The 27,536-nt window shown below is 41.1% G+C and overlaps 3 protein-coding genes across 35 annotated transcripts in view; 1 reads left to right on the forward strand and 2 right to left on the reverse strand.

The window, feature by feature from the left end:
• The window catches only part of HMCN1 (hemicentin 1), a 281,366-nt gene extending 279,454 nt beyond the window's left edge, over window positions 1–1,912 (reverse strand). The window contains exon 1 of the mRNA XM_046944923.1: window positions 1,680–1,912. The gene's annotated coding sequence lies outside the window, so the exon portion shown is untranslated. The remainder of the gene's footprint in view (window positions 1–1,679) is intronic.
• IVNS1ABP (influenza virus NS1A binding protein) lies at window positions 534–16,959 on the forward strand. Of its 6 annotated transcripts, none has more exons than XM_015290583.4 (15): window positions 909–1,377; window positions 5,680–5,921; window positions 7,178–7,304; window positions 8,120–8,289; window positions 8,372–8,447; window positions 9,158–9,331; window positions 9,743–9,868; window positions 11,237–11,344; window positions 12,974–13,100; window positions 13,623–13,847; window positions 13,981–14,102; window positions 14,281–14,407; window positions 14,493–14,624; window positions 14,945–15,118; window positions 15,526–16,959. In XM_015290583.4, exons 3-15 carry the CDS (start codon window positions 7,194–7,196, stop codon window positions 15,777–15,779), a joined length of 1,926 nt encoding a protein of 641 aa, XP_015146069.1. In that variant the 5' UTR covers window positions 909–1,377; window positions 5,680–5,921; window positions 7,178–7,193; the 3' UTR covers window positions 15,780–16,959. The 6 variants fall into 6 exon arrangements, with proteins under 6 accessions (XP_015146070.1, XP_015146068.1, XP_015146069.1 ...); XM_040704926.2 differs by lacking the exon at window positions 909–1,377 and adding an exon at window positions 1,423–1,627; XM_040704925.2 differs by lacking the exon at window positions 909–1,377 and adding an exon at window positions 5,096–5,351.
• Window positions 16,960–17,934: 975 nt separating this feature from the next.
• Window positions 17,935–27,536, reverse strand: part of SWT1 (SWT1, RNA endoribonuclease homolog) — a 37,976-nt gene continuing 28,374 nt past the window's right edge. For 11 of the 28 annotated variants that reach the window (XM_046944933.1, XM_040704914.2, XM_040704917.2 and 8 more), the window contains 3 exons: window positions 22,986–23,048; window positions 21,927–21,993; window positions 17,935–19,188 (listed from right to left, as the gene is read on the reverse strand). In XM_046944933.1, coding sequence (XP_046800889.1) covers window positions 18,883–19,188; window positions 21,927–21,993; window positions 22,986–23,048 — 436 coding nt within the window. In that variant the 3' untranslated portion in view covers window positions 17,935–18,882. Of the gene's footprint in view, window positions 19,189–20,982; window positions 21,048–21,926; window positions 21,994–22,979; window positions 24,066–27,536 lie in introns of those variants that run through there. The other 17 variants (XM_025153215.3, XM_025153213.3, XM_046944938.1 and 14 more) reach the window with 4 other exon arrangements.

The raw sequence follows: 27,536 nt of genomic DNA on the forward strand, positions 1-27,536 counted from the left end.
GAAGAATGCTAGAGAAAGGAGCACTATCATATACGTCTTACACATTTGACAGTTAAGACGCTGGCGCTGCATCTAACTTAATCTCCTATAGATTTCCTAGATCTGACCAACACAAACAGCCTTGGAACCATGAGAAAGTACAAAGGGAAGTTGCACAGAGGGCATGCACCTGCCTTCCAGATGACTATTACGCTTTTAATCAGGAAACAAGCAGGGAACCTCAGCCCAGATCCAACTGCATGTTTTCGTTACGGTGATGCTGCAGGAGCACTCAGGGCTCCAGCCATGAATCAGAAACCCATCATGCCATCTCACATACAAACACATAATAAACAGACAAGGCTCCAAACAACCCTTATTTATCAGCAGCGACGTTTTAAAACGACTTTGTCTAGGAAGACCTGGATTTGTCATGAGGAACAGGGGCACATTTCTCCGCCAGAACAACTAGAGGCCGAAGACAGCAGAGGGCAGGGGCGGGGCCTGCCGCAGAGAGAGCGGCCCTTCTCCCGCCCCCGGATCCCCACGGAGTCAGCGCAGTTCCGGGCGAGGTTTCTGAGAGGGAGGCTTCCCGCTTTCCGCCCGGTAGCAGGCCTGACTACCCCGGGCTGCTCCACCTCCGCGCCGGAGGCCTACGGGGCTGCGCTGCGCCCGAGCCGAGGGCTCTCCCTGCTCTAGTCGTGTCGCCTGCCTGTCGCTGTGCAGCCGCGCTCTCCCCCCGTACCCTGTTCCCGGCGGACTCGGGTTGCTTCTCCGCGTCGGCTTTCCCGCAGCCTGGAGGCTCCCAGTATGAGCTGCATCATTCGCGCTGAGAGACAGAAGGTACGGGCGGCGGGATGCGAGCGGCGGAGCTCCAGCGGGCAGCGCCCGTAGCTAGGGGCAGGCGGCGGCTGGGAGCGCGGCCATTTGTTCCGGAGCGGGGCACGGCGGCGGCGCGGCCTCCCCTCCTGTCGCCGAGGGAACGCGGGCCCGCCGCCTGCCTGGTGCTTTCTGGGGGCCGTTCCCCGCGCGATTTTCGCGTTCCGGAGCTGAGGGTCGCGGTGAAGCGAGGCGAATCGCCCAGTGACTTGCGCTTTCCCTGCGCTTGGGGCAGCGTGGCCGGCGGCCGTGACTTGGCGGAAAGGAGAGAGGCGCCGGAGGGCGCGGAGCACGTGCCGGCCGCGGGGAGAGACGGCGGGCGCCAGTCAGGCTGCGGGACTGCCAGCCGCCCAGCTGCCCGCGGTCGCACGTATTGTTCTGGGGCTCTTCCGGACGGACGGAAAAGATTTCCGGTTGCGTGTGAGCGATTGAAGAACTGTGGGGAAGCGTGAGTCGGGAGAAGAAAGAAAGCCGCGTGAAGGAAGCGGGGTGTGGGAGGAACAAAGAGATTGGCTTCGGGTGAGGCACGAAGTAGAAAGGGAGGTGTAGCTTGAACTGGTTGTCGGCCTTAGCGTGGTGGGAAAGGAGAAGAGGAAGTGCAGCAGCAGCACGATGCACGGGAGTACTCCGAAAGCTGGGGAGCGGCGCGGTGTGCGAAGTGCGGCGTTATGCGGCCGTGGGAGCAGTGGGGCACTGCAGCAGGAACTGCTGCTTCGAAGTCTTTCAAACGCACACTTATGTATATAGAGCTCCTTAGGCCTGCTCTCTGGTAAGGATAGTCCAAATATTAAATTTTCGTAGTATACATAAAGCACACATACCTGCTTTTGGGAGTGTCTGTAGTACCTTCTCCTTCAGTCTTGAACCGCTGCCGGTGATGCTGTGTGCCTCTCTCTCCTTTGGTCGGCCTTGGTGGGAGACTTGCAGCAAAATATATCTCCATTTACAGCTTGTAGTTACCAACAAGACAAAATCGGTAATGGAAAACAACCAAAAAGTGAACATGCGAAGGAAAATTGATACAACATCCACTAGCATTAACTTATATTACATCTCTGATGGAAAGAACTTGAGTCTCTTCAGTGGTGTTGATATGCATCTTAGTCTGTAATATTTTACCTAAATGCAGACTCAGACATGAGTATGCATTCTGACACAGGTAATGAGCTACAGGTGCTGTGGCTCTGACCCATGTTTCTTCTGAACTAGGCTGTGAAAAGCCAGAGGGGCCATGGCGAGCAAGAAGCCTTCAGGAATACCAATTGCAGTGCTGAATTCCATTCTGCTTTCACTGTATCAATAGCTGTCAATCATTGTATCACCAAGCATCAATTGAAAAAATAATGTTTTAGTGTCAAGTTGGAGAGGTAGTACCTTAATTGGCAAATGTTAAAAACTAATAGCTTTGTTTGACTCTCTTTCATTTTTTTTTTCACCTGAAGTACTGTGCATGAAAGTCCCACTGTGTTGTAGCAAAGACCAGAGTGCTCAGGTGGGGGAAGAAAGCGTGCACAGCCATGACTAAGTGGTGGGCGTGGGGGCTTCTGCTATGCTGGGGGCTGTCCTCCTGGTGCCGCACTGCTCTGTTCCCACAGGGGCTGTGTGGTAGGGAGTCCTGGGCTTCGAAGGCCTCTCAGAAATTCAGCAGCAGTCACAGTGCAGCAGGTTTGTGGGTTGGGTTTTCATGTTAATGTTGAAATGTTTTCTGTAGTGATGTACTGTTTAAAAACAAAATAACAATGAAAAAAACCCACATCTTCGATGGGGGGATCCTTTGTTTTCAATGCAGTTAACAATGCAAAGTGTGTTAATTTTGACTTCTGTTTGCTCTTATAGTCATTTTTCAGTATATTTGCATTCAAGGATACATGTAAGAGGATAGCATGGTCAGTGAAGGATAAAAAGAACTAATTCCCTGTGAGGGTGACAGAGCACTGAAACAGGCTGCCCTGGGAGGTGGTGAATATCTCCTTTTCTGGAGATATTCAAGACATGTTCAGACACTTTCCTGTGCAACCTGCTATAGGGAACCTGCCTTAATTAAGATGAGTTAAAAGGGGAAAACTTCACATCTTGAAGTCAGTTTAGTGCAGTGGATTTATCATGGAGAATTTATCTATGAACTGTGAGTCTTCCGTAAGATGCACCCCCAGACATGAAAGCCTCAGTCTGCGCGAGGCAGAGTGTTTGGGAATCAAATATTGGGATGCATGGAAGCTCTTCCAAGTGAGGTGCAGGTATGTGGGTGCCAGGCTCTGCCCTGGTGCTGGAACTACAGCGGGAAGCAACCCAGAGTTTGCATTGCTCTTATTTGCTTTGGTTTAAAAATAAAATAAATGAGAACAGGCCTTTTCTGAAATGGAGGTTCCCATTCTGGAATGCTGATCTTGTAGCTCTAAAATATTTTAATTTTTGTGGTGTTTTTTTTTTTTGCTGGAGCTTAAAAAGTAATCATTTCAGAGACATCAGGCTTCAAGTGTGTAGTTTACAGTGACCTCTGATTGTTGCACTTGATTTAAAAAAAAAAAAAAAAAAAAAGTCTTGGAAGTTACAAAAATAAATCCAAAGCTGCTGGTAGTTCTGGTGGCAGTCCTGGAAGGGGATATAAACAATAATCAGAAAAGTTGGGAGTGACGGAGTTACTTAGGTTTTTAATATAACTGTTGAAAGAAATTTTATTTACATTACCTACTTATAGCCTTTAGGACAGGAAATGCTTTCTCTTGGCTGAATTCCATCTGATTGAAACCGTTTTTCTAGCAGTAGTATGCTGAGACAACACAAGTAAATAACATAAGCCTGCGGCAGGGAGGTGGAGCTTGATAATACTTGAGGTCCCTTCCAGCCCAAGCCATTCTATGATAAGCATATTTGTTACTGTGGATTTTGAGTAATTATGTTAGCCGCTATTCACACACCACAGTCTTGAAGCTTTGTAGTACTGAAGTAGTTGGGGTGTTGGGATTTCATGTTACTGAAGTTAGGGTCTGGAACTGCAGGGCTGCTCACAGAGGGCTGTCCTGAGACCAGCCTACCTTTGGGCCCACGTGGGCCTGAGACAGAGCTGCATGAAACAGGGGTGCTGCAGGCATTTCATTGAAGTTATTCATATAGTTGCAGCTTGCAATCTTCTCAAAGACTTGGTAATTAACACAATTCAATGAATGTCGCGCAGGGGAACGGTTGTCTGGATATGGCAGCAATATGTGTCATTTGTTTTGGTAGCTGGAGACCTCTGATTGGTGAGCAGTTGAGCTTCTCCGAGAGCCCTGGCAGCTGTGAGGGGCAGGGGCTAGGCACAGCTGGGTACCCCCTTCCCTGGCTGCTGTCCTGCTGGGTCTGGAGTTAGGAGGTCAGGGATGGAAGTCTGCACCAAGTGCAGCTTCTAAGAGCTCCTTGTAGCTTTTTTAAACTAATTCACTGTAACACTTGTGTCCTATGTGCATTTTTTTTAGCGATAGTACATTTCAAATAAGGTGAATCTTAAGAGGAAGTATGTGCACCAGGCTGTTGGCTTTGTTTTTAGGAAATGAAATGTTTTGTTTGCTTTAGGAACTGAGTTGTACCTGTTTTGCCAACAAGGGACAAGTGCTGACTTCCAAACACTTGGAGTTGAATAATATTTGGTAAATCGAGCTGGTGGAGATGTTTACATTTGCAAAGTATGCTGCTGTGCAGACAGAGGGCCGCAGCCCCCACCCCATGCAGAGGTGCTTTCCTAGTGGGTACAGCTGCTGCGCCAGAGCAGCTCTCCTTTGTGTGCTCCTGGCTTTTCCAGTGGCCAGATGTAACTTCCATAAATTCTGCCTCCCTGTTGAAGTGAGGCAGTGAGGCAGAAGTGTCTGCAGGGCTGCCGGTGGTCCTGCCACACGGGGGCTGGCTGCTTGAGCTGCTGCTGAGCTGCACAGAGACTGAATGGGGTACAGCTTCTGGCTGCCCCCTGAGAACAGGCAGTGGCAGCTGCTCTGCTGCCTGCAGCATGGGGGACTTCACATTATTGCTGAGATGAAAAGAGCTGTTGCTATTTTTAGGAATGTGACTCCAAACACAATGTTTAATCTGTTGCTGCAAAGATGGTTTTGGAACTCAAGTGGTTGAAGAGATTGATGTTTTCCTGAGGCACCAGCAGGGTCACGGAAAGTTCCAGAGTGGGTTTTTGTTGCCTGCTCCCTCCCTGCTGCTGCTCCTCCTCTCCTTCTCCCCTCCCCAAAAAGCCCAGCATAAACGGCTCACCCACATGCAGCATCCTAGCAGCCTGCCCCAGGATGCAGAGCTGGGGGTCTCTTCTGGTTCTCTTCAGGCAGTGAAGAGACTTGTTAGCCAAGTGGTTGTCAGAAGAAGCGGCCGTCTCTGACTTTTTCCATGTTTTGTTTGGAAGTACCTAGGACTGGAGACATTCCCGGTCATTTCAGACATGTCTGTAGTCCATCTTCTCATTTTAGCCATTTAGGAGAAGAAGGATACAAGTAGATGAGTTACGGGAAAAGCAAAAGGTAGGAGGCATATGGAGTGGCTTTTTTTTTTAATATGATAGCTCTGGTTGTGTTACATAGGGGTTATCTATTTGTGTAAGCAAGCAGTAATATCTACAGAAAGCACTGGAAGTTAGGCTTGTCTGTATGGGTACACAAAAGGATACGATTCAGCTCCTGTTAGGCAGGTGGATGTACTGTGGGTATGGATTCTCTCAGGTTGTCTTGCCTTTGAAATCTGGTTTTAGCGAGGCCAAGGAAATTCTGCTTCAGGTGACCTGAAGTTTGACCTGAAGTACACAGCTGTGTTGTAATTTGTCCTTACTTGATAACTTCTCCTTTATTACAGATTATGATGCACGATTATCACAGAAGAAATTCATGTCTATAGCTTTTAAGGACTTGATTACATCATCTTCAAGCCAGATAGTTTTGGAATCCATATTGCAGCTGCAAAGAGAAGTTTCCTTTTGCACTTAAATAAACATCTTTCCTATTAGAAGATACCAAAGTGCTCTGTTTAACCACAGGGATACCACTGAAATACTGTAAGATTTTCCAGTTACAAATTTGCGGTCATATATTTGCTAGGTAAGTTAATGCTGTCAGTTATGTTTGATTGCTCAGAGTTTTGCTGAAATTCTGTGACTCTAAAAACATGATGTCATTTTTTTTTTGCGTTGAAAACGTGCAAATCGAAACATTTCTGGGACTGTTGTCAGCCTAGGGTCAAATACTTTCTATAGTCAGTGAGGTAAAAACAAGTGGATTCAAGCTGCAATTACTTATGTGGGCTTTGCTATTTTTAGTACTTACATTTTGTCAGAGGCGACTTCTCTTAAACTTCAGATGGAAATGTAGATTATTGCTGATAACATTAGTAGCATCCCACATGCTCTTTCCTCTAAGACTGTTGAGGAAATCCTACTTTTGCATACATTGGCAACTAAGACCTGCAGAATCAAGAGAGTATTCAGTATGCCATCTCATTCTTAATTAGCTTTCTATTTGCAAAGTGGACTTTTCCTAAAGTACTTGACTTAAAAAAATAAAAAATAATTAAAAAAATTAATCAAATGGTAATGAAATAGCTTTCAAATTCAAAAGTCAGTTTTCTGAAGTTTTTTCCAATTTTGACCCCATTTGTTTGCGGTGACATCTTTCTATCTTTTGTTGCGGTGGCATCTTTGTATGTGGGTGAGATGCTCTGGGGAAGTTATTTTGGCTCCCCAGTGACTTAGATTTATGGCAGCTTTATTGGTGCCGATGTTCTTTCCTAATTTTCAGCTACTCTGAAATACTTAAATTGTCACTCTCAAAATTTAAACAAAAATTGAGATGTATTTTTTTCTGTAGCTGTTCTGCTTCCCTCGTTAATTTAAATTCTCAGTTCTTAGTTTTCTTTGTAGCTGCTCTTCAGGTCTGTGCAAACCACGTGTGTATTGGCTGGCCAATACAACATCTCGTGCGGTGAGCAGGCAGTGGCAATGAAGTTACCAGATTTGGTCTTTATAGAGGGCAATAAAGCCGTTCTTGTGATCCACAGGTTTAGCACAGCATCTAGTTTCGGAGCTGTTACCTGCTGAAGTGATGTGGACTATGTTTTGGTTCTTATTTTATTTTAAAAAGTTGGGGCTCACCTCACTCTGAAAAATCATTGTTCTGTTCAGTCCAGAGAATTGTTGTCAGCACACCCTGCAGCAATAGAACTCTTACAGTTAGTTTGTGTTTTGAGGTAGAGACTGTTTTGAAAAAGTTACCACCAATGTGCAGTGTTCAAAAACAGTCTGTACTTCTGTAGTGAAGCAAAATGTTTTATCTGTAAATGACACACATAATGTTTTCAGCCAGACCAACACCAAAATGATTCCTAATGGATATTTGATGTTTGAAGATGAAAATTTCATCGAGTCATCTGTTGCCAAACTAAACGCCTTACGTAAAAGTGGTCAGTTCTGTGATGTCCGACTCCAGGTAACTATTTTCTCTTCAGGATGGTGGCTGTGTTTCTTTATTCTTTATAGCATGTTAAGCCATATGTTTGTCCTGGGATGCAGTGTCTGATATGATGATGTGTTTTGGCTTTTGGAGAAAAACAGTGTTGATAACACACTGATGGTTGAGTTGTTGCTGAGCAGTGCTGCGCAGAGCCAAGGATGTTTCAGCTTGTCCTGCACTGCCAGTGAAGGGGCTGAGGGCACCAGGAGCCGGGAGGGGATGGAACCAGGACAGCTGCCCTAAGCTGGCCACAGAGATATTCTGTACCACATGGCATTGTATGAAAAACTGTAAAACTGAGAGGAAGTTGGTTGGGAGGAGTGAGGACTGCTGGGCATGCTTGGCTGGTGATGAGCAATTGCTTGTCCATTACTTGTTTTGTAAACATATGTATGTTATTACTGTTCTTTCTCTCTTCTCTGTTGGTAAATAGCTTATATCTTAGCCCACGGGTTCTTCCTTTCTTTTCTGATTCTCTCCTCATCCCGCTGGCGGGGTGATGGTGAGTGAACTGCTGTGTGGTGCTGAGTGGCCTGAAGGGTTAAACTACAGCAATACTTTTTCCTCAAAAATCCATGTTTAAAAAAGTAAGATTCAGGTACTACTTTGAGAGAAGCAATGTGCCACACTAATGTGTTTTTCTCAGGTGATGTAAACTGAAAGCTATTGCTTCTAAAATAAAATAAAAAAATAATGGAACTGTGCTATTCACTTGGGTAAGCCTTTATGCTGTTATAATAGAAATGTATTTTAAAAAATTCTTACGGTTCTTATTTATGTTTTAAATAAAGGTATGTGGGCATGAGATGCTGGCGCACAGAGCTGTGCTAGCTTGCTGCAGTCCCTACCTGTTTGAAATCTTCAATAGTGATAGTGATTCTCATGGAATTTCTCATGTTAAATTTGATGATCTCAATCCAGATGCTGTTGAAGTTCTTTTGAATTATGCCTATACTGCTCAGTAAGTATTCTTCTGAGAATTTAGAGAGGGCAGACTGTAATTTTGAAAAATCAAAGTAGTGAAGTTGTATTTCTTTCAATAGGTTGAAAGCTGATAAAGAACTGGTGAAAGATGTATATTCTGCAGCAAAGAAGTTGAAGATGGAAAGAGTAAAGCAGGTACAGTTCCCAGCTCTTCCACGTGTCCCTTATGCTTTTTTCAGGCAGGCAGTGCTAGGCTTTTTGGTGGTAATGGGACAAAAAATGGATTGTGCCTGGGGGGGTGAGCTTCTGTTTGTATTGGTTTGAGTGACGTCAGCATGTATTGCTTCCATGGGTGTTATTGTTATGCTGAAGCTCTTTGAAGCTGTTTTTATTTGTGTACTTGTGTAAGTAAAATGGTGTATGAATTCTAGCTGGCTACCTTCAGGTTTGTGGGAGGCAGTAAGTGCTTGGTTGTTTTGGGGGGTATAATTAGACTTGCAAATCTGTGGCTCTGGTATGCAAAAAGAGAATAGCCCAGGTGCTGCTGAATGTTAAGTTTGCTAGCGCTTGGCTTTAGAAATGCTCACTCTTGCTGCAGATAGGGATTTTGACAAGAGAATTGGGATTTGCATCTTTGCTTAATTGCAGTTAAGCGGTTTTGAATTGTAGAAAAAGATGAGAGCAGTATATTATGTCAGTAACTTTTGTATATATGTGACTTTTTTTTTTTAGTAAATGCATGCTCAGTGGAAGGTGACATTTCATTTATAGCAGCTAGCATGGGAGGCATAGCAACAGACAGTCACTATTCTGCGATTAAAAGCGAGTTGTTGCTGTATGTTGGAGTGGATAATTTGTACAAACCAAAACCTCACAAACTAAGATGTAGCCATGTTTCTGAAAAGGTCTGTGGTGACTACTTGCTCTCCAAGATGGATGTTCAGAGCTGCATCTCTTACCGAAACTTTGTAAGCTGCATGGGAGACTCACGCTTGTTGAGCAAGATTGACGGCTACATTCAGGAACATCTTTTGCAGATTTCAGAACAGGAGGAATTCCTGAAACTTCCACGGTTAAAGGTTAGCTAAGTTTGTACACATAGTTCTGTTGTGGGGTTCCAGGCAGTGTGAAGGAATTTCCAAAAAGCAATTGGAGGAGCTACTATTTAATTTTCCTACTTCTAATTAGGAGGCCATAGCATGTTGAGTTTTACCAACAACGTGAACATTCTGCCTGTATTAATATTCATGCCACCGTGCAGCTTAACTACAGAGAATACATACTGTCATCCTTCTTTAACATAAAACATAACTGCAGCTGTACTTAAATGTACTTCAGAGTTTCTGCTGCAGTCTGAGAGTTCCTGCTGTCTTGCAGTTCTGCAGTACAGTGAGAGTTACGCTCACAATGTAAAGTACAGTATGCTAGAAATAGAAGGGTAAAACCTCTGGAGCAAATCATCCTGTAATGCTTTTCTCTTCTATTTAAAGCTTGAAGTAATGCTTGAAGACAATGTTGGCCTACCCAGCAATGGCAAATTATACACAAAGGTAATCAACTGGGTACAGCGCAGCATCTGGGAAAATGGAGACAGCCTGGAAGATCTGATGGAAGAGGTTAGTCTTTAAGAAAATGGGGTTAAACATTTTAATTTTTTAATATTATTATGAAGGATGATCCCTTTTTTCTTTTTTTTTCCATTTCTTTTTTTAACTGTGACCCTGAAGAATTTAAATTTTACTGTAGGTACCCCTAAGCTGAGAAACTGGGGGGGTATTCAGGTGAGCTGAATGAACTGTTCAGTCTGGTCTTCTGCTTTCCTTTTTTTGCTCACTGTGTGCTGTATAGTAATCTCAGAAGTGGCTTGTATCTTGCTTTAGAGCTGGGGAGGTGGTACTGAAACGTGCTGTAGGTCTTGATGCTTTCCTTTGCAGGTTTTGCTTGTAAATAAAAAGTAGGTAAAAGCTTCTAATGGTTGTTCCTCCCCATTGATTTATCTCCCCATAGGTTTATTAACAAAACTAGGATACCAAGGCTGAAGAATCAAGAAGAAACTTCAAGTGTATTGACACGTACAGAAGCAGCAGTCCTGCCCCAGTTCTCCTAAGAAAATCCACTGTGGGCAGAGAACGATGATGATGATTTAATGGTGTTTACTTACTCCTTTACAGGATACATTATTTTAAAAGTTTTGTGTTATTAAATGGCTTTGCTCATGAATACTAATACAAGATGTAGCCCAGGCAGTTGTTAATGGAAAAAATTAATGGGGAATCTAAATTTCTAATTGGCTGGAAAAAATATGGACTTAAGAAATGAAACGCCAAATTTTTCCCAGTTTGTTCTACAGGCACAAGAGATCTTGAGAAACGTTTGTATAGGCAAAAGTACATGCTGATACTGTTGTATTCCAAGAGGAAATGTACACTGAAATAACTTTTTAAGCTTTGATCATACTGTAATTCAGATGCATTTCACTGAAACAGTTGCATCTGATGTTTAAATGTGGACAGCAGTTTCCTCCCTCTGCTTAAATTTGTGTTGTCTTCCCTCATCCCCATACCTTTCTTTTAAGAGTCCATTGTTGGCTTTTCTTAACTTTTTTGGTCAGGATAAATATGTGTGTTTTTCGAAGCAGAAAATTTGTCTGTGGGGATAACAAATACTTGCATGAGATTGTGAACTTATGTAAATCTTAAATCTGCAAATTAATGTACTTCTCGCTTGTCTAATGTTTCTGTGCTGGAAAACTCAGTAGAAGTCCTTGGAAACCGAAGATTTCTTTCAAGCTGAAAAAGTAAGGAAACTTCATCCAATGTTTGAAGATTGCCACTGTGACATCTGCTTCCTTTTAGTTTTGTCATTCTGCTAGATTGAGATGAGATGACAAGAAGTATGCTGGCGACTGCCTTTTGTTAATCTGCCTGTAGCTAAGTAGCAGCAGAAACGGTAGCCACATGGGTATTCTGTTGTTGTTTTTGCAGGTTCAAACGCTGTACTACTCAGCTGATCACAAGCTGCTTGATGGAAATCTGCTAGATGGACAGGCTGAGGTGTATGGCAGTGATGATGACCACATTCAGTTTGTGCAGGTACAAATTGCAGACAGACTGAGGTAACCCTAGATAGACTGGAGCAGTTCACAGCAGCCTGAAGTCTTGTGTACTGTAGCAGAAGTAACTGTAATGGTGAAATACAGGACAAGAAAGTCTATCTTGATCAAAACTGCTTGGAGGTAAATATTTAGACTTCGCTGCTCTGCTGGGTTTCCATCAGTTTCCATCAGACTGACTCAAAGTGACCCTTTGCAAAATATTGCTTTAGGTTTGGTGGTTTCACTTCAAAATAGGTCTTAGGCTGTTAGGAGGAAGAAAAGGTAGAGAAGCTGTAGCAGATCAGTTGCAGCTTAGTAGGGATGTCTAGGAAATCATCTCCAAGACACTGAAAAAGCCTGCATGACATGCAGTTTTCCTGTTCATGAGAATGAGATGTATCTGTTAAAATCTCAGCACGGAAAAATATTCATGACATAATTTCTAATCCTTGAGCTGCCAGCATGTGTCTTCTGTTCAGCTCTATTGATAACATGCAAGAGAAATTTTAAAGAGCAGCAGTAAACGGTTTCTGATCTAGAGAGAGATGATGCTTTGAGTGGACAAATCAGTCTTGTGCTTTTTGAGAAAAATCCTGTTTACAAAATCCTTTTTATAACAAGAACTTGCTATTTCAGAAACTTGAATCCAGCTTTTTAGAAACTGCGGCAGCCAAGAAAACGTGAAAAATCCACAGGCAGTGAGTCTGGAAAACTGATTATAAAATTTAGGTTACAGGTGTTGCAATTCCTGTGGCTGTTAAGGCAGTTTAAGGAAAAGAGAACAGAGTTTTAATTGAATGAAGATTCAGAAATAGGAAACATTCCATCCACAAGCAAATTGCTTTTCATGCTGAGCCAAATACAACTGCTAAACTGTACTGTAAAGTTGTTATGAGTGGTGTACTCTGGAAATCTTATCACAGTTTCTGTAGAAATCAGACTGCAAGCAACTGCATGGACACCATAAACTTTAGTGTTGAGGTTGTAATCTTCAATCCTAAACAGAATAGGCAAGAATTTAAACTTCTGTGTCTGGTTTTCACAATTTAGAAAAAGTCTGAACAGCCCAGCCAACTGTGCAGTGTAGTTATTGAAGAAGTCTCTCATTAGTGGGAATTATCAAGGGGTTAAAAACCAAGAAATCCAATCTGACCGCAGAACAGAAATGCGATTGAAATTAATTTGTCTCCAGGAATGAAGAGGATAGTTAATTCACTTACAAATAGCAATTAACACTTCCAAATACAATTAACTTCCAGATACAGAGTTTTCGAGTGAGGTGTTTAGTTTGTGAGTCACTTGTCTCAGATTGAAGTGGATTTATCCTTTGGTTTGAAATTCTTGCTAGTGATGCATATTGTCCAGGAATTAGCAATTATTTCTGGTTGCACAGCAGAAGTACAAAGGTGCAAGCAAACAGTGAAATGAGTACCCAGCTAAGATGTAGGGTGGTTTTGGCACTGTCTTTGAGTAGGCGGGATATTCTGTTAAGGTGTGCTATAAATGATGCTCTGCCTAGGTGGTAGTAGGAGTTTTCTCTTGAATAGTTCTGTATTAGCTCAGAGAGGGAAAGGTAAAAGGAGGTAGTCTCTGGCTAGGTTTCTGTAGCTGCCTTTTGATTTTGCAGAAGAAGCCACCACGTGAGAATGACCACAAGCAGATAAGTAGCAGCTCCTCTGGAAGTCTTTCTCCAAGTGCTGCTGTGCAGAGTCCTAAACATGAGTGGAAAATCATTGCTTCAGAAAAGACTTCAAGTGAGTATCAGAGGAAGTGAGGAGACTGTCTAAGAGATACATAATTATACCTGCTCCCTCCCATCCTCCAGGGATTTCATGTCTGTGAAAGTGTTCTTTATTGCTGATGATTTGAACTGAGTAATCTGCCCTGTGATTTGTGGGCTGTTTCTAATAAAGTGGGGCCAAACTGGGATCACCTGCATTTTGATTACATATCTGGGGGGACATCTGAAATCTTGTAGCAGGTACAGCTTGACCCAGAACGTCCTGAGGAGATGGGCAGTCTGGTTAATTAACGGAGCTATTTGCTGTGCATTGGAGACTCCTGCCATTGCTTTAAATTGCCTTTGTATGTGTTACTAGCACTGTTTTAATTACCTAAAACTAGTGTTTTTCAGTAACCAGGCTGACACTTGGAAACTAATAACGATAAAAAATAGTATGAAAGAATCTTTACACTTAGAAGGAGAGAAGCATAGTCCGAAGAACCTGAATGGCTGTCATTTATATTGGTCTTCCTTTCTGTTCTTCTTGCTACAGGCAACACCTACCTGTGTCTGGCTGTTCTGGACAGTGTGCTGTGTGTGATCTTTCTGCATGGCCGTAACAGCCCTCAGAGCTCTCCTACAAGCACGCCACGCCTGCTGAAGAGTCTGAGTTTTGAACTACAGCCAAACGATGTAATAGAGAAGCCCATGTCTCCCATGCAGTATGCTCGATCAGGGTTGGGCACAGCTGAGCTTAATGGCAAGCTAATTGCTGCAGGTAAAACAAACACTAGCAGTTCTTTTAAATAATTATAATAAAAAAATTGCTTGATTTGGGGGAGTCAGGAAACGATTGAAGCAATGGGTCTTTGGAGATTTGGTACCATTTAACGTTTTGCCTTTTCTATTAGGTGGCTATAACAGAGAGGAGTGTTTGCGTACAGTGGAATGCTATGATCCACAGAGGGACATTTGGACTTTCATTGCACCCATGAGAACACCCAGAGCTCGGTTCCAAATGGCAGTCTTAATGGTGTGTGGAGATTAGGTGAAATGTTGAAATTATGTAAATGTAGTTGGGACAAATATTGCAAGCTTCATACAATTAATCAACTTTTGTTACCATTTTATTTACAAGATCAGTAGAGTGGATAATGAGTTGAATTGTTGCCTACTTGTAAGTGAAACAGGCATTCGTGTTTTCCATTTAGGGGCAGCTGTATGTTGTGGGTGGGTCAAATGGTCACTCGGATGACTTGAGCTGTGGGGAAATGTACGAGCCAGAAATAGATGACTGGACTCCTGTTCCGGAGCTGAGAACCAATCGTTGCAATGCAGGTAATTGATCTGCAGCTGATCAACAGCTTTTGTTTTTTCTTGATTAATGTAATAGCTTACTTACTGTTATTTCCTGTATCTGTAGGAGTATGTGCCCTGAATGGAAAACTGTACATTGTTGGTGGTTCAGATCCTTATGGCCAAAAGGGACTTAAGAACTGTGATGTGTTTGATCCCATAACAAAATCTTGGACAAGCTGCGCTCCCCTCAATATCCGTAAGTTTGCTGTGTGGCTGACAATCGTAGAATCACAGAATTGCTAAGATTGGAAGAGACCTTAAAGATCATTGAGTCCAACCACAACCTAGCCAAACTACTCTAACTCTAACAACCCTCCACTAAATCATGTCCCTGAGCACCACATCCAGACGGTTTTTAAACACATTCAGAGATGGTGACTCAACCAGTTCCCTGGGGAGGGAGGGGAAGGAGACTGTAGATTCAAAGCAGCTGAAATTTACAGGTTTTTTTGTTATGGCCTGCTGTTAGTGCAGGGCTTCTGTGCTGAGCTTGTAACTTGTGGCATTTGCTTGCAGGGAGACATCAGTCTGCAGTGTGCGAGCTGGGGGGCCACCTGTACATCATTGGTGGGGCAGAGTCATGGAACTGCCTAAGCAGTGTGGAGCGCTACAATCCTGAGAACAATACCTGGACCCTGATGGCACCCATGAATGTGGCTCGGAGGGGAGCTGGAGTGGCTGTGCATGACGGTAAGTACCTGTGGGCTTAAGCAACCTCATTCACTTGATGAATTTGTCTTTGAGGAAACATGATAGGAAGAACTTGGCTATTGCCTTCAATTGATTAAGAACTATAACCAGAAAAATAAATAGCCTTTATTTTAGGAGCATCAGCTCTGCCCTTTCTTTTCAAAGTATCACACTGCATTTGCATCTGTTTGAAATTAAGCGTTGGAAATTATTTCAGAGCAATCAGCTCTAATGATCAGGAGAACCCAGCTGATCAATGTTGTGACTTCAGATCTCTAACAAAGTGAAGGTTCCTGACAGGAAACCTCAAGCTCTTTCAATTTGGTGTGATCTCCCTTGAAAAAGGGAGGCTGTGGTTGGAAATGTAGAGGCTGCTTGAAACTCCCATTTTTGTCGTCTTTGCATAGGAAAACTCTTTGTTGGAGGAGGATTTGATGGTTCTCACGCAGTGAGCTGCATGGAGATGTATGACCCTGCTAAAAATGAGTGGAAGATGATGGGAAATATGACCACTCCAAGAAGCAATGCTGGGATTACAACTGTGGCAAACACTATTTATGCGGTTGGGGGATTTGATGGCAATGAATTCCTGAACACAGTTGAAGTCTACAACTCAGAATCAAACGAATGGAGCCCGTACACAAAAATTTACAAGTTTTAAGTCAATTAAATTCCCATTTCAAACTAACAGGCTTAGTGATGTAATTGTGTTTTAGTAGAGCTACACATGTGAATAGGACTGGGGAAGGTGTAGATGTTGCCAACAGCAACACAAAGCTTTTGCATATTGCATATTAATGTGCTGTACATACTTGTTTTGGAAAGAATATTGAGATGAAGGGGTTTCTGGTGTATTTTAGAACTTTATTTTACTTTTTTTTAAAAGACTTCAAAGATACTGCAAGAGAACCTAGACTGGGCATCTAATTTCAGGAGCTTCCTCCAGCATTTGTTTTTGTCACTTTGCACATTAAGTAACTTTCTTTTCTGGTAGTGTGTTCTTGGGGCAGGAAGTGTAAGGATTGTGGGGGATAGTTTTCTCATCAGGCCTTGTTTTTCTTCAGTAACTGAAACAATCTGTAATAAGCCTTATTTAAACAGATATAATGGCTATTTTTTTATTAAAAATATATATGCCTGCCACTACCTTATCTTTTATGATTGTCTTTTTATAACCATTTTTATATACTCAGCAGAGTATTTTATCTGTTGAAATAAAAATGGCAGATAAACAGTTATTGAAGCAAGGAGACAACCTTGGAATTCACTGAGACTGAGTGGGACAACTGATGTACCACTATACATAAGCTTCTGAGCTTTTGCCTCTGCTACAGTATTGCAACTTAGCATGCAGAACTTTGATAAGATGGAAATGGAGTTTCTGAACATGATGTAGCTGTGACTTTCCAGTATGGGAAAATTATTTTGGCTCCAAACATTTTGACAAAAATGCAGAGGTTGATTTCTGTACAGCACTTTTGTTACTATGGTTGACCTAACATTTGTAAAACCAACTTAAAGTGTGGGGTTTTTCTCATGGTTTTTAAACAACTTTGAGTTGGCGATGAAAATGTATTCATCTGACCTGATTAGTAACTGTCTTATTTTTCTAATATTACAAACTTAAACTCTGGTATAACACATAACTTGATTCTTATGTGCTCGTAGTACTGCGTTTTAGTTCACTTCCTCTATTCATACAGATAATACGTTGGCTTGGATGACTTTGTGTCTAATGTGTAGTTGCTACACATCTAACTCCTGGTGCCAAAACCAGCACTTACAGCTTGCTGCTGATGCAAACACATTAAAGGTACTGTTTGGGAAATCCTTGCACCACAGGGTTGCTGCATGGTGTCCTTGTGTTGTTTTCTTTAATGAGAGACAGTTTACAGCACTAAAACTAGAATTTTCAGGTGTCCTGGGGCGTTAGGCAGCCAAAGTAGCACCTGCAACTAGAAGGGTGAGGTGTTGTATCCCATGTGCTTCCCACCATGCTGATGGCATTAGCACCTCGCTCAAGGAGAATCACTGTGCTTATCCTGGGGAGATGCACCTGCTGTGAGCTGGCTCCTTGCTACATGCAGCTGCTGCACTTGCTCAACTCAAGAAAATTGCTTCTCTGTGTTTCATGTTTCATGCAAATGGAAGTGAGGTGATTAGAACAGAAGGTGAGATGAGAAATCAGCCCCAGGACTGAACTGTTGTAACAAATTTTGCACATTTAGATATGTTCCAAAGTCAAGTAACTGTGGGAAATAAAGCCATGCCTATGGTGGCATCGCATTCTGAGTTTATTGCTTTAACTCACATCTCTACAAGGTACAAGTACTACCAGGAACAGGCTTCAGCTACAGTTCTTCTGTTTCACACCCCATAACTCGTTAGCAGAATGCTAAGGCTATATAGTGAAGCAGAAAAACAAGACTGAAGAGAATTATTGCTTACCAAGCTCTAAAACAGAGTGCATTCTAACAAGTAGAGTCTGTATGAGAAAATCCAAAGTAGTTGTCATGATCAGTCTTCCTCCAAAGTTTATCAGAGCTATAAGCTCTGATCCTGAGTTAAGCAAGGCAGATATAACGTGCTTAAGTTGCTCTAATTTCCTACTTGTATGGTACAGACTATCAAGTAAGCAACTTACACAGCTGTGGGACAATTTCAATGAAAATATCCCACCAAATTAATTTTGCCCTGACAAATAACTTAGAGGCCACGTTCTACCATTAGCTTCACTTCAGTCAGGGAGGGGGAGAATTGCATTAGATTGAACTCACATGGATTAGGCAAACTGAGAATGGAGTTGGTCAAGGTAATGCTGTCACTGAAAATTAACTGACATTTATTGTAACAATATATTAAATGTTTACAATAAACATTTTACAAATGCATCCAAAAGTTAATATCAAAATAAACACTTGTAGGACTTAACCAGTCATCTCATCTCAGTACAAATACATAAAAGAGGTAGCTTTAAAGGCCACAGCAGCATTGAAAATGGCTTTTAGAAAGTTTTGTTGACTTACTTTAAAGCAGTTTTGGAGAGCAACAAGTAATAGATTTAAATAGAGTTGTCACCTGAAAGCGGAGATGAGACAAATCACAGGTATAACACATAGGGAAAGAGATGCTTGTGCCTTTACAAGAAAAGACGAGAAGAATGAGAAATTCACCAGAAGAGTTTTTCTAGCAAGTTTCTACTGTTTGAAGATAAAGTGGATATTTTAAAAAAGGAAAAACACTACTTTACTTTCATCTCAATTTGATAGCATTTCACGTTTGCTTTTTTTTTTTTTTAAGTATAATTCACATGCCTAATTATACACGTTTCTGGTTTCAATGCTTTTAACAGATTTGAATTTTGAATGGAAAAGGTATACTGGATATTCCGACAAAAGCACTAAAGAGGACAAACACCTACATGACAGTAAACATCAATCCACTTCTTATCTTCTCTCTCTAGCCTTACATAGTGCAGTATACAGGCCACACACGTTGCATCTGTGTTTCAATTCTTCCTACCCATAGGAGTGGCAAGCGTCATGGCTTTAAGGCTTTGCATTCAACTGTGCTCATTCCAGTCCTTTCAAGAACTTTGAATATCATAACATTCGTTTTTTCTTTTGTCCCCCAACAGTTTACTTCCAAAAAAATCCAGAAAAAAAACAGACTTACTCATTTTTCTATATAAACCATGTAATCATTAGTAACAGCTCTAACTTCCAACTTGGTATATTGCAAAACTTTTATCAGTCTGCAGATCTTCACTTGAAACAGGAAATGCTACTAGTTAGAGTCAAAAGTTTTTTTTTTTTTTTTTTTCCCTTAAACTCAATTATAAAACAGCACCATTGAGAAAAAAAGGCAGTTTTGGCTTCTTGAGTATTCCCTCCCACCACTTCCCTGACTTCATTTGGACACCAAAATCGAAGGGCGAGTGCCGTGGTTCCAGACCTTGCTGGTGTCAAAGCCACCCCCTGTTCTTTGCTTCCATGTGTACAGATGCATGACGCTGCTTGATGCTGTGGTCCAGCTCGGCCAGCTGACAACAACCCACCTCTAATCTTCCTCTAGAGAAGAAAAGGCACAAAGATGGTTATTAGGACACAACAGACCCCATTTTATAGAAGGGAACATTTCAGTATACGTGCTTTAAAATTCAAAGGAATTCCAATGTTGCACTCTAATGCTGTCAAAAGCAAAGAATACTTAGCATCTCTGGAAATCTGAATGTTTTTTTATCTTCAAAGCAAAAGACTAAGTTTAATCCAGAGAGAGCTAATCATTATGCGCTTTCAGCTGTATGCTGCAATGAAAACTTTAAAAAGGAATGGCCTGGAGGACACAGCAAACATGATTTCATTCTTCTCAACACAAAACTCAGTCTTCAGCTAAAAGCACTGCTGTTTCTCACAGGTGTGTATGAGCTGCAAGCCAGCTCTTTACATTTCTGTCCCGCAGGCAAACAGATCCATCCTCAGATACACTGCAGTCAGACTGATTTGGAGCATGTGAGAACTCTGACTTCAGCCTTGCAGTTGCAATGATTAGCATTGCTGCTCTCATATTTGCTTGACAGCCATCATTGTTTTTCTGATAATCTTGCTCTATGCTTGCCAAAATACCTTGTTCTGATTTTCTATCTGAATTCGGAATTGATTGGTTAAAAAAAAAACCTCTGCACACAAGTTATTGATGCAGCTGCTCCTGCAAGTTCTGTTCATGGTAATCTGGTATTTGCAGCCAAATTTTGCACCTGAGCAGTGGCTACAGAGCTTGGAACCTGTTGTCCCAACTCAAAGAAAATATAGCTGAATACAATGCTTAACCAAAAATGGATATGGCAGAAGACAAACTACGCAGTTGTGGATCTGCATAATCAAAAAGACAATTTCCATAAAATGTAAGAAGTGGCAGTACCTTTTTCTTTAAAGCTTATATAACTTGAATTTTACTCATATAGCTTAAAACAGCCAAAATGCAGATCAGCAAAGTGGAAGAGCTGCTTTCTGACTTTTGACTTTCTACTGTAACATGCAAATGTAGTTATAAGAAATAATCAGTGTTGAAAGGTCAGATCAGTTGGCTTTCTTGACAGAACATGGATTTTACAATGGAGGGCACAATCCAAACTATTTTTTCATATTTTGCATATAATAGGTTTACACACAGAATAAATTTCTTGACTCAGCTGTACAACAGAACATTTCCCTGCAACTGAACCATAAAAACCCTCCTAAAATAGATACAGTAATTGAAATCTTAAGTTGGCTTCTCCATTTTTTCCACAGTAACTACTAACCAGAGAGTAGCATACAGTTGTGTAATTTATGGCCTTAAGAACAATGGCCACAGTGCAGCCCAGCAGCTGTACACATGCCCAGTTTCCAGTGCCATGGGGCTTGAGAACCACAGGGTTTTTTCCTCTGCTGACTTCAGCAAAGTTTTCACAGTGATTATGAGCTCAATTGCAAAGAGAACTGCCGTTACAATTAAATTAATTTAAATGGTCTTCCTTGTTCTAACCTCCTTTGAATAGATGCTGACTACACTGGTCCAGTCCACTGCAAAACCAGAAATGCAAAACCAGAACAGGAAAGCAGGACCAACACCTCACCTCATGTCAGACAGCTGGACAGCACTGTGCTGGTGCTGTTGGCTGGTCTCTAAGCCATGTTCTGCCCTCAGCCACTCTGGTCTAATAACCTATCACAAAATTCTCCCCATTCATCTTCTCTATCCCCTTCCTACAGCAGCAATTATTTCATCTAACAGAACAAGTTCTCTTATTGCACTCTGGTTCACACAGTACATGCTGAAACACTGTCTCAGAACCCATTTGATATGATCAATAGCTAGCTTACCGATATAACTCTTGTGAAACACACTCATACAGCTCCTCAGCAGTAAATTTTATACTGTTATTTATCTAAAACAAAGAACAAAGAATTACCGCAGTAATTTACCAAGTACTGCACACCAATTAAATTATGCAGCTGGTATGACAGATATTGTTACTGTATTACTTAATAGGCTCTCAAGCTGAGACCGTACATAAAAGAAAAAAAAAGTCACATTACGTAGCATAAAATCAATTATCACTAACTAACAATTGTGACCGCATACAATGTGACTGACAAATACCACCCCAGTTCCATTTTCTAACAATTCCTGCAAAAATGCACATCTTCCTTTTATTTTAATTCTACAGCAACCAAAATAAGTTCTGACTCACTTTAATTCCATAAATACAATCATTCTATACGTACAGGCCTGAAAAACAGTAATTTCCTCTATGGAAGAGGACTGAAAATCTGAAATATATTTGTATTCAGTGGAAAAGCACATGTATCCTACTGTAAACATTTATTAATTTCCTCTTCTTAAAATCCTTCAGCACTGAAAAATTCAATAAGAGCTGGTAATTTATGTTTCTCCTTTTTCTTTTTCTTTTTTTTTCCTGCCAACTGTAGCCAATATTCTCCATAGTAGAACACTCTTATCTTCTAAAAATGCTAATTAGGTCAGGGTGTTTTCAGCTTTGAGGCTTTTCTTATGAAACATTCATAACAAATGAGCGCTCCAGAAGTCATGGAAGAAACTCAAGTCCTGGTATAGATTCTAATAATTTTTATAGGTTTCGACCAAACATACAGCTTGGGTCCAACGTCTAGTAAACAAAAGCTAATCTTCAAAATTCCAGCTTAATGGAAATGAACTGTTGAGACAGCTAACCTCATAACTACTTTAAATTAAAATGAACTGAAATAGAAGTGTACCTGACAAAACATTAAAGAAAACTTCATACCTCACTGCTTATGAGGAAGTTATACAGTGTCCAGATATCTTGGAAACTACTGTTTGGGGCCAGAACTCTGAAAAAGAAAAGGTTTTGTTTTTTTTAAGTATGTGCCAAAGGAATCCATGAAATAATTAAAAAACAGCAATCAGAAACGCTCATGAAAAAAAATAGTTTCTTTAAACAAAAAATAAACTCTAATTTTTGAAGATTTTTTCTTCCCACTCATCCCTTGCCATTTCTCTAGCTAATGCTGTGACACACTCTCCAGTATTTTGATGCACAACTCAAATTTTACATTTTACATCCCATTTTTGCTGCTTCTAAGAATAACCTGTTCAACCCAATACTGAGAAGTGAAACTATGCTGCGACAGCTGGAGAGGTGTTTTTCCAAAGAACCTGGTAACACATGAAATACTGGTGTTTTATGCAGGCACAGAATGTACAGGGCAGCCCACAGCAACAGGATCCTCTCTAGAGCCCAGTCCTTGCATGCATGCTGCAGGCAGAGCTGCCCTCTGCTAGCTTTGGCTCTTCATGCCGTGCTGTGAAGCTGAAGGATGTATGCCTTTTTCCACAAGGATCCAAAAATGATATAACAGAGAAGCAATTCTCCCTAAAAAATACTTCTCCCTAACTTTGTTTGTATTCACAGGGAAAAACCCACAAAATTCTTGTATTACACTAAACATTGCATAACACTTTGCATCTATTAAGAAATCCTGATAAAATTCTGCCTTATGTTAAATTCTAAGTAAATAAATTAAGAAAATTATTTAAGTTTAAAAAAAATTATTTGGGAAACTATTTACTTTCCTTGTCCCCAACGCTGCAGGGAGCATTCAGTTATGAGAGGAAGTCAATGATCTATCTATTTAAATCCCCAAATCCTGACATCAATTAGAATGCTGCAAACCCAATGCAGGTTTTGCAGAATAGACGCTGCAGGCTCTGAGCAGGCAACCCTCACCACTCCTACCAACCCTGTGTGAGGAAGCCAGGTGCGAGAGCATGCTTATTTTGGTACTGGTGCCAAAGTATACAAGCAAGCTGCTCACAGCATCACCTCCATTGACTGTATGTCCCCAGGCCCCAGCTGGATGAACAAGCCAGCCGTGTTCCTAGTTCTCTGAAAAAATCCAAGTAAAATGTGTTAATAAGCAAATAAATAACAACATTAAATTGACTTCATAGGTAGTCTGGAGAATCACAATAGTTCCTCCTGGGTTTATAACACATGAGAAGAGGCCTAACATTTGGCTCAAAGCACTACAATATCTTCAAATGAAAGGCAATTGTTTTAAGAATCAAACATTACAGTACATGAAATTCAGAAAACAATTTGGTGAGAGAAGAGCCTACACATTAACTTCCCCCACAAATCCTTAACAGGTCTACATTCATATGCCTATTGCTGTTTTCAACTAAACAGAAGTTTGACTACAAGCTTCAGGTTTGGAACACATGGGCAGGGATTTTACACTGCAGATGCTGTTTTAAATCCCTTCACATTCCTTCCATCTCCGGTAGCTGCCATTCTGTTCTATGGAAAACAGAGACTTTAGAAGGGATGTATATTTGAAAATCAGGATGTTTTCATACACATTTACTCTGCCCCTATTCAACCACTGCTGCTGCTTCTCTCCTAACATTACATCAAAAATACTTCAAAAGCAAACCCATGGACACCCTTTGCCTTTCCTCTTAGTTCAGCTGTGCAAAACCAAACTACAAATGGCCCTCTGTCACACACTGCAACTTCCAATTACTCCAAACACTCTGCTCTGAGCAAGTGTTGGTAAGGTTGGAATGCCATTAAAATGCAATTTGTCCTAGCATCAAGCTGTAGTATGGGTCTGTGCAGCTTTCTGAATGCATGAGGTACAGAAGGGCATGCTATACAAAAATACTAAATGCCAAATGGGTGCCAGCTACAAAGTGGGAGCTAACTATTGCTTTTGGAGCAGAGAAGAGGAAGTAGAGAACCAGACTTAACAATTTGTACCTCAGAAGCAACAGGGTTTCCCACCCCACTTGGGATGTTTGTTTCCCAACTGGCATCAGACAGCTGGCAGGACAAATGCACACATAGGTATGATATCAAGAATGGACAGAAAACAGCTCATGACAGGATTCCACACTTGGCCTGGGAAAAAAAGCAAAGTCTTTTTGGAAAGGATTGGAAAATTTGTTTAGGGAGTAGAAGAAAAACATAATCTCAAAGGGAAAGGAGGTCAGCCTGCCAGCAACTCACAAACACTGAAATCATGAGCAATGACATGTAAGGCATACAGACACAAAGCTATAGCAGAATGTGTGGGGGTTGCTCTCAAACTTCAGCCAATTTTCTGCAGCTCGGCTCTTGTCACTCTGAGCGTTCCTCTTCCAGGGACCTGTACAGTGACCTGTGCTGTTCGGCTGATGGAGCTGTCTGACAGCGGTAACCCACCCAATGGACCCCAGGGCTCAGCCACGAGCGACATGATTGTGGAAAAGTAAACTTTTGGACATGGATATCCAATCTTTTGTCTTATCTAGGCTACAGTGAGTGAAGAGGAATTGCCTTGGGCAGCATGTAAGATATATAGTACAGTTAATGTTTATAACTAACATAATGTATTTTTATGTTTTAATAAAAACAGACAAAAAAGAGAGCAAAAACCCATAGAACATGCAGGATATTTGACACTGTTTTTGTGAAATGAATGCACCAGTCTGGTTGAATGGAAGGGGTTGCCATTGTCAGCAAGTTCTCAAGGTGTTTGTCCGAAATTTTTTATGAACTTTTACTCCTCATGTACTTCATCCTTGACAATAATACTACCAAAAAGTGATGACATGAATCATGTGTGATAGTGAACTGTGGGATGTTTTCCTCTGGTAGGAGAGGTCTCATAAAAGTCTATGTCTTAGTTTCAGCTGGGACAGAATTGTTTCCTTCAGAGTCCCTGGTATGATGCTATGTTTTGGTTTTAGGAAAAAAAAACAGTGTTGATAACACACTGATGTCTATAGTTACTGCTAAGCAGAGTTGCACAGAGCCAAGATTGTTCTAGTTTCTCATCTCATACTAACAAAGTGCTGGGAGAGGACAAATTAGGATAGCTGACTTAAACTGTCCAAAGGGATATCCCATATCATATGACACATGGGGAAGGAGAGTTTTGAGGGGGTTGGGAGTTATTGCTCTCTTCCACTTGCTGGGGGCCAGGTGGTTGGTGAGCAAATGCACATGCATCACTCGTTATACACATTTATAACTATTATCCTTTTCCTTTTCTCTTAGTTTTTTCTCAGTCCATGAGCTCCATTTTTATTTTTCCCCCAGTTCTCTCCTCCATCCCACTGGAAAGGGGAGGAGTGAGCAAATGACTGTGTGTGTTTAGCTACCTCCAGGTTAAACCACAACAGTCTAGTAGAGAGACATGATCAGATCTGAATATCTGATTGCTACTCTATACGCTGCATTTGAAAATTGGCAAGTAATGTTTTTATGTCAACTGAAAATGGAGTCACAAATATATTTAAAAAATGATGATTTTTTTCGGCACTCTTGAAATCTCAAATTCCTTTATCAAAACAGAAAGCAAGGCTGTATATTTTTCACTGTTCACAGTACTGTCTTTAGCCAGCATATCAAAATACCTGAAATTGTTTGCCATAACTTGAGTTAGCACTCCACTCCACCCTCCCTGTGCCCTGGATTCAATTAAGACAGTGGAAACTGCACACTGATGTTTGGTTGCTGCTGAGCAATGGGTGCCTGCCCAGGGCCAGGCCAGGCTGCTTGGTGGAAAGAGCTGCTGCCATGATGGTGCAAGGCAGGGGTTGGCAGCAGTAGGGGCTGGGCTAAACCACATGCAGTCAACTGATGGGACATGCCTGGCTTAACCCATTAAGGCTCTGGTTAACTTCAATGTCATAAGATCAGAAAAGCAAAAAAGAATGACAAACAGAAAAACAAAACTGTGCCACCTAAAATTTTGGTAACTTAGCAATTCCTCATTACACTGCTAAAATAAGGGACAATAAGTAATTTAACAGCTTTTCTTCAGTCATCAAGAAGGTTTTGGGTTTCACATAAATTAATAATAATAACAAAAATAACAAACAACTAATGCTAGGAAAGTCCAGTACTTTTTTAGCTGGGATTTTCTCTCTGTTTTACTTCCAGGAGACAGCATAAGGAAAAAGACTGAAAGTAGAGCTCTTAACATAGAGACATTCTGATGAAAATAACTAGATATCTTAGCAGTCTCAGGGAAGATCGAATTTTCTAACTAGACATCAAGAAAAAGACATCTCAATTCCCCAAGAAGGGCCAAGGAAACAGTTTCTCTGCATCTGCTGAACTGTTTTCAAATCAACAGAATTGTTTTTAAGTTAATTAACTGCAAAACATTCAACTCAGGGATAAAATCGAATGCAGTAACATTGCACTGCTGAGAAGATCTTTAAAAAATTATACTTTAAAATCAAAAATGTTTAGATGAGAAATTAATAAACCAGTGCTGTCCAAACAAGTAAATATATTAGAAATTCCATGTAGGTACTACAGAATTCAGGTTACTTAAGACAGTAAGTGACGGCTTATTTGCATACCTTACACTGTATTTGTATAAATGTCTGAGTACTGCATCTAAGAGTATTTGCTGTAAGCCATTTTTTTTGAGCAATTTTGAAGTTGGCATGTGAACAACGTATTTTTTTCTTAGCGTACAGCTTAAAAAAAACCACCAACCAACCAGAAAGAACTACATAAATTCACCGAAGAGTAAACATACTTCTGATGCTGAAAAGGATTTCATATCTAAATGTAACGTGGTCAGGAACCACAAAAGCAGTAAGGTTCCATGTAAAATTCCTCAGTGGGGCATGCAGACCCTCAAATCAGAAGTTGCACTCAGTCAAGTGACGCTGCTGATTTACATAAACACCTACAGACACACTTAAATGCTCCCGATAAAGCTTTCAAAAGGTTAAGAAAGTGGTCTGTTTCTAACATTCCAAGCAGTACGTTAAGGGGAAGACCAGCAAGACATAAGAAGATATTTCAGAAGACTAGTCATAAAAAGCTGCAAGCACTTCCAATCTTTTACTGGCACATACACCCTGACTTCAACAGGTGAAAAGTTAAACACATCTTCAATGCATAAAGGGGAGGGAAGTGATGCAGCCTCAATACATATGTATCTTCCAGTATGTACACCCCCAGCAGCCATTTCTTGTGACGCATTCTGCATTTCTTTGAACAAAATTTCTTAATAACTAATTATCTGTGATAAATATTTAAACTTTTCTTCCTCCCAAACACGAAGAGCCCAAATATCTTCCAGTGGAATCAGAGGATGAACTCTTAAAAGTGATGAAAAACTTGGCACCAACTTGGAAACCCCGAGTCGCATAAATTCTTCTGTTGCCTCAAATAGCTACTTGAAAACCAAGAATATATTTCAAGGATCAGGATCCACAATAGACCCCCCTTGTAAATTAGTTCCAAATAATATCTAACACAACTACCACACAATACACAATACAATACAAGCATAAACCACCACTGAAAACATGCAGAAATACTACTCAATGCAATTAAAAACAATTCATATATTTTAGTTAC

This window comes from Gallus gallus, chromosome 8 (genome assembly GCF_016699485.2).
Source record: "Gallus gallus isolate bGalGal1 chromosome 8, bGalGal1.mat.broiler.GRCg7b, whole genome shotgun sequence".
NCBI classification, from domain to species: domain Eukaryota; kingdom Metazoa; phylum Chordata; class Aves; order Galliformes; family Phasianidae; genus Gallus; species Gallus gallus.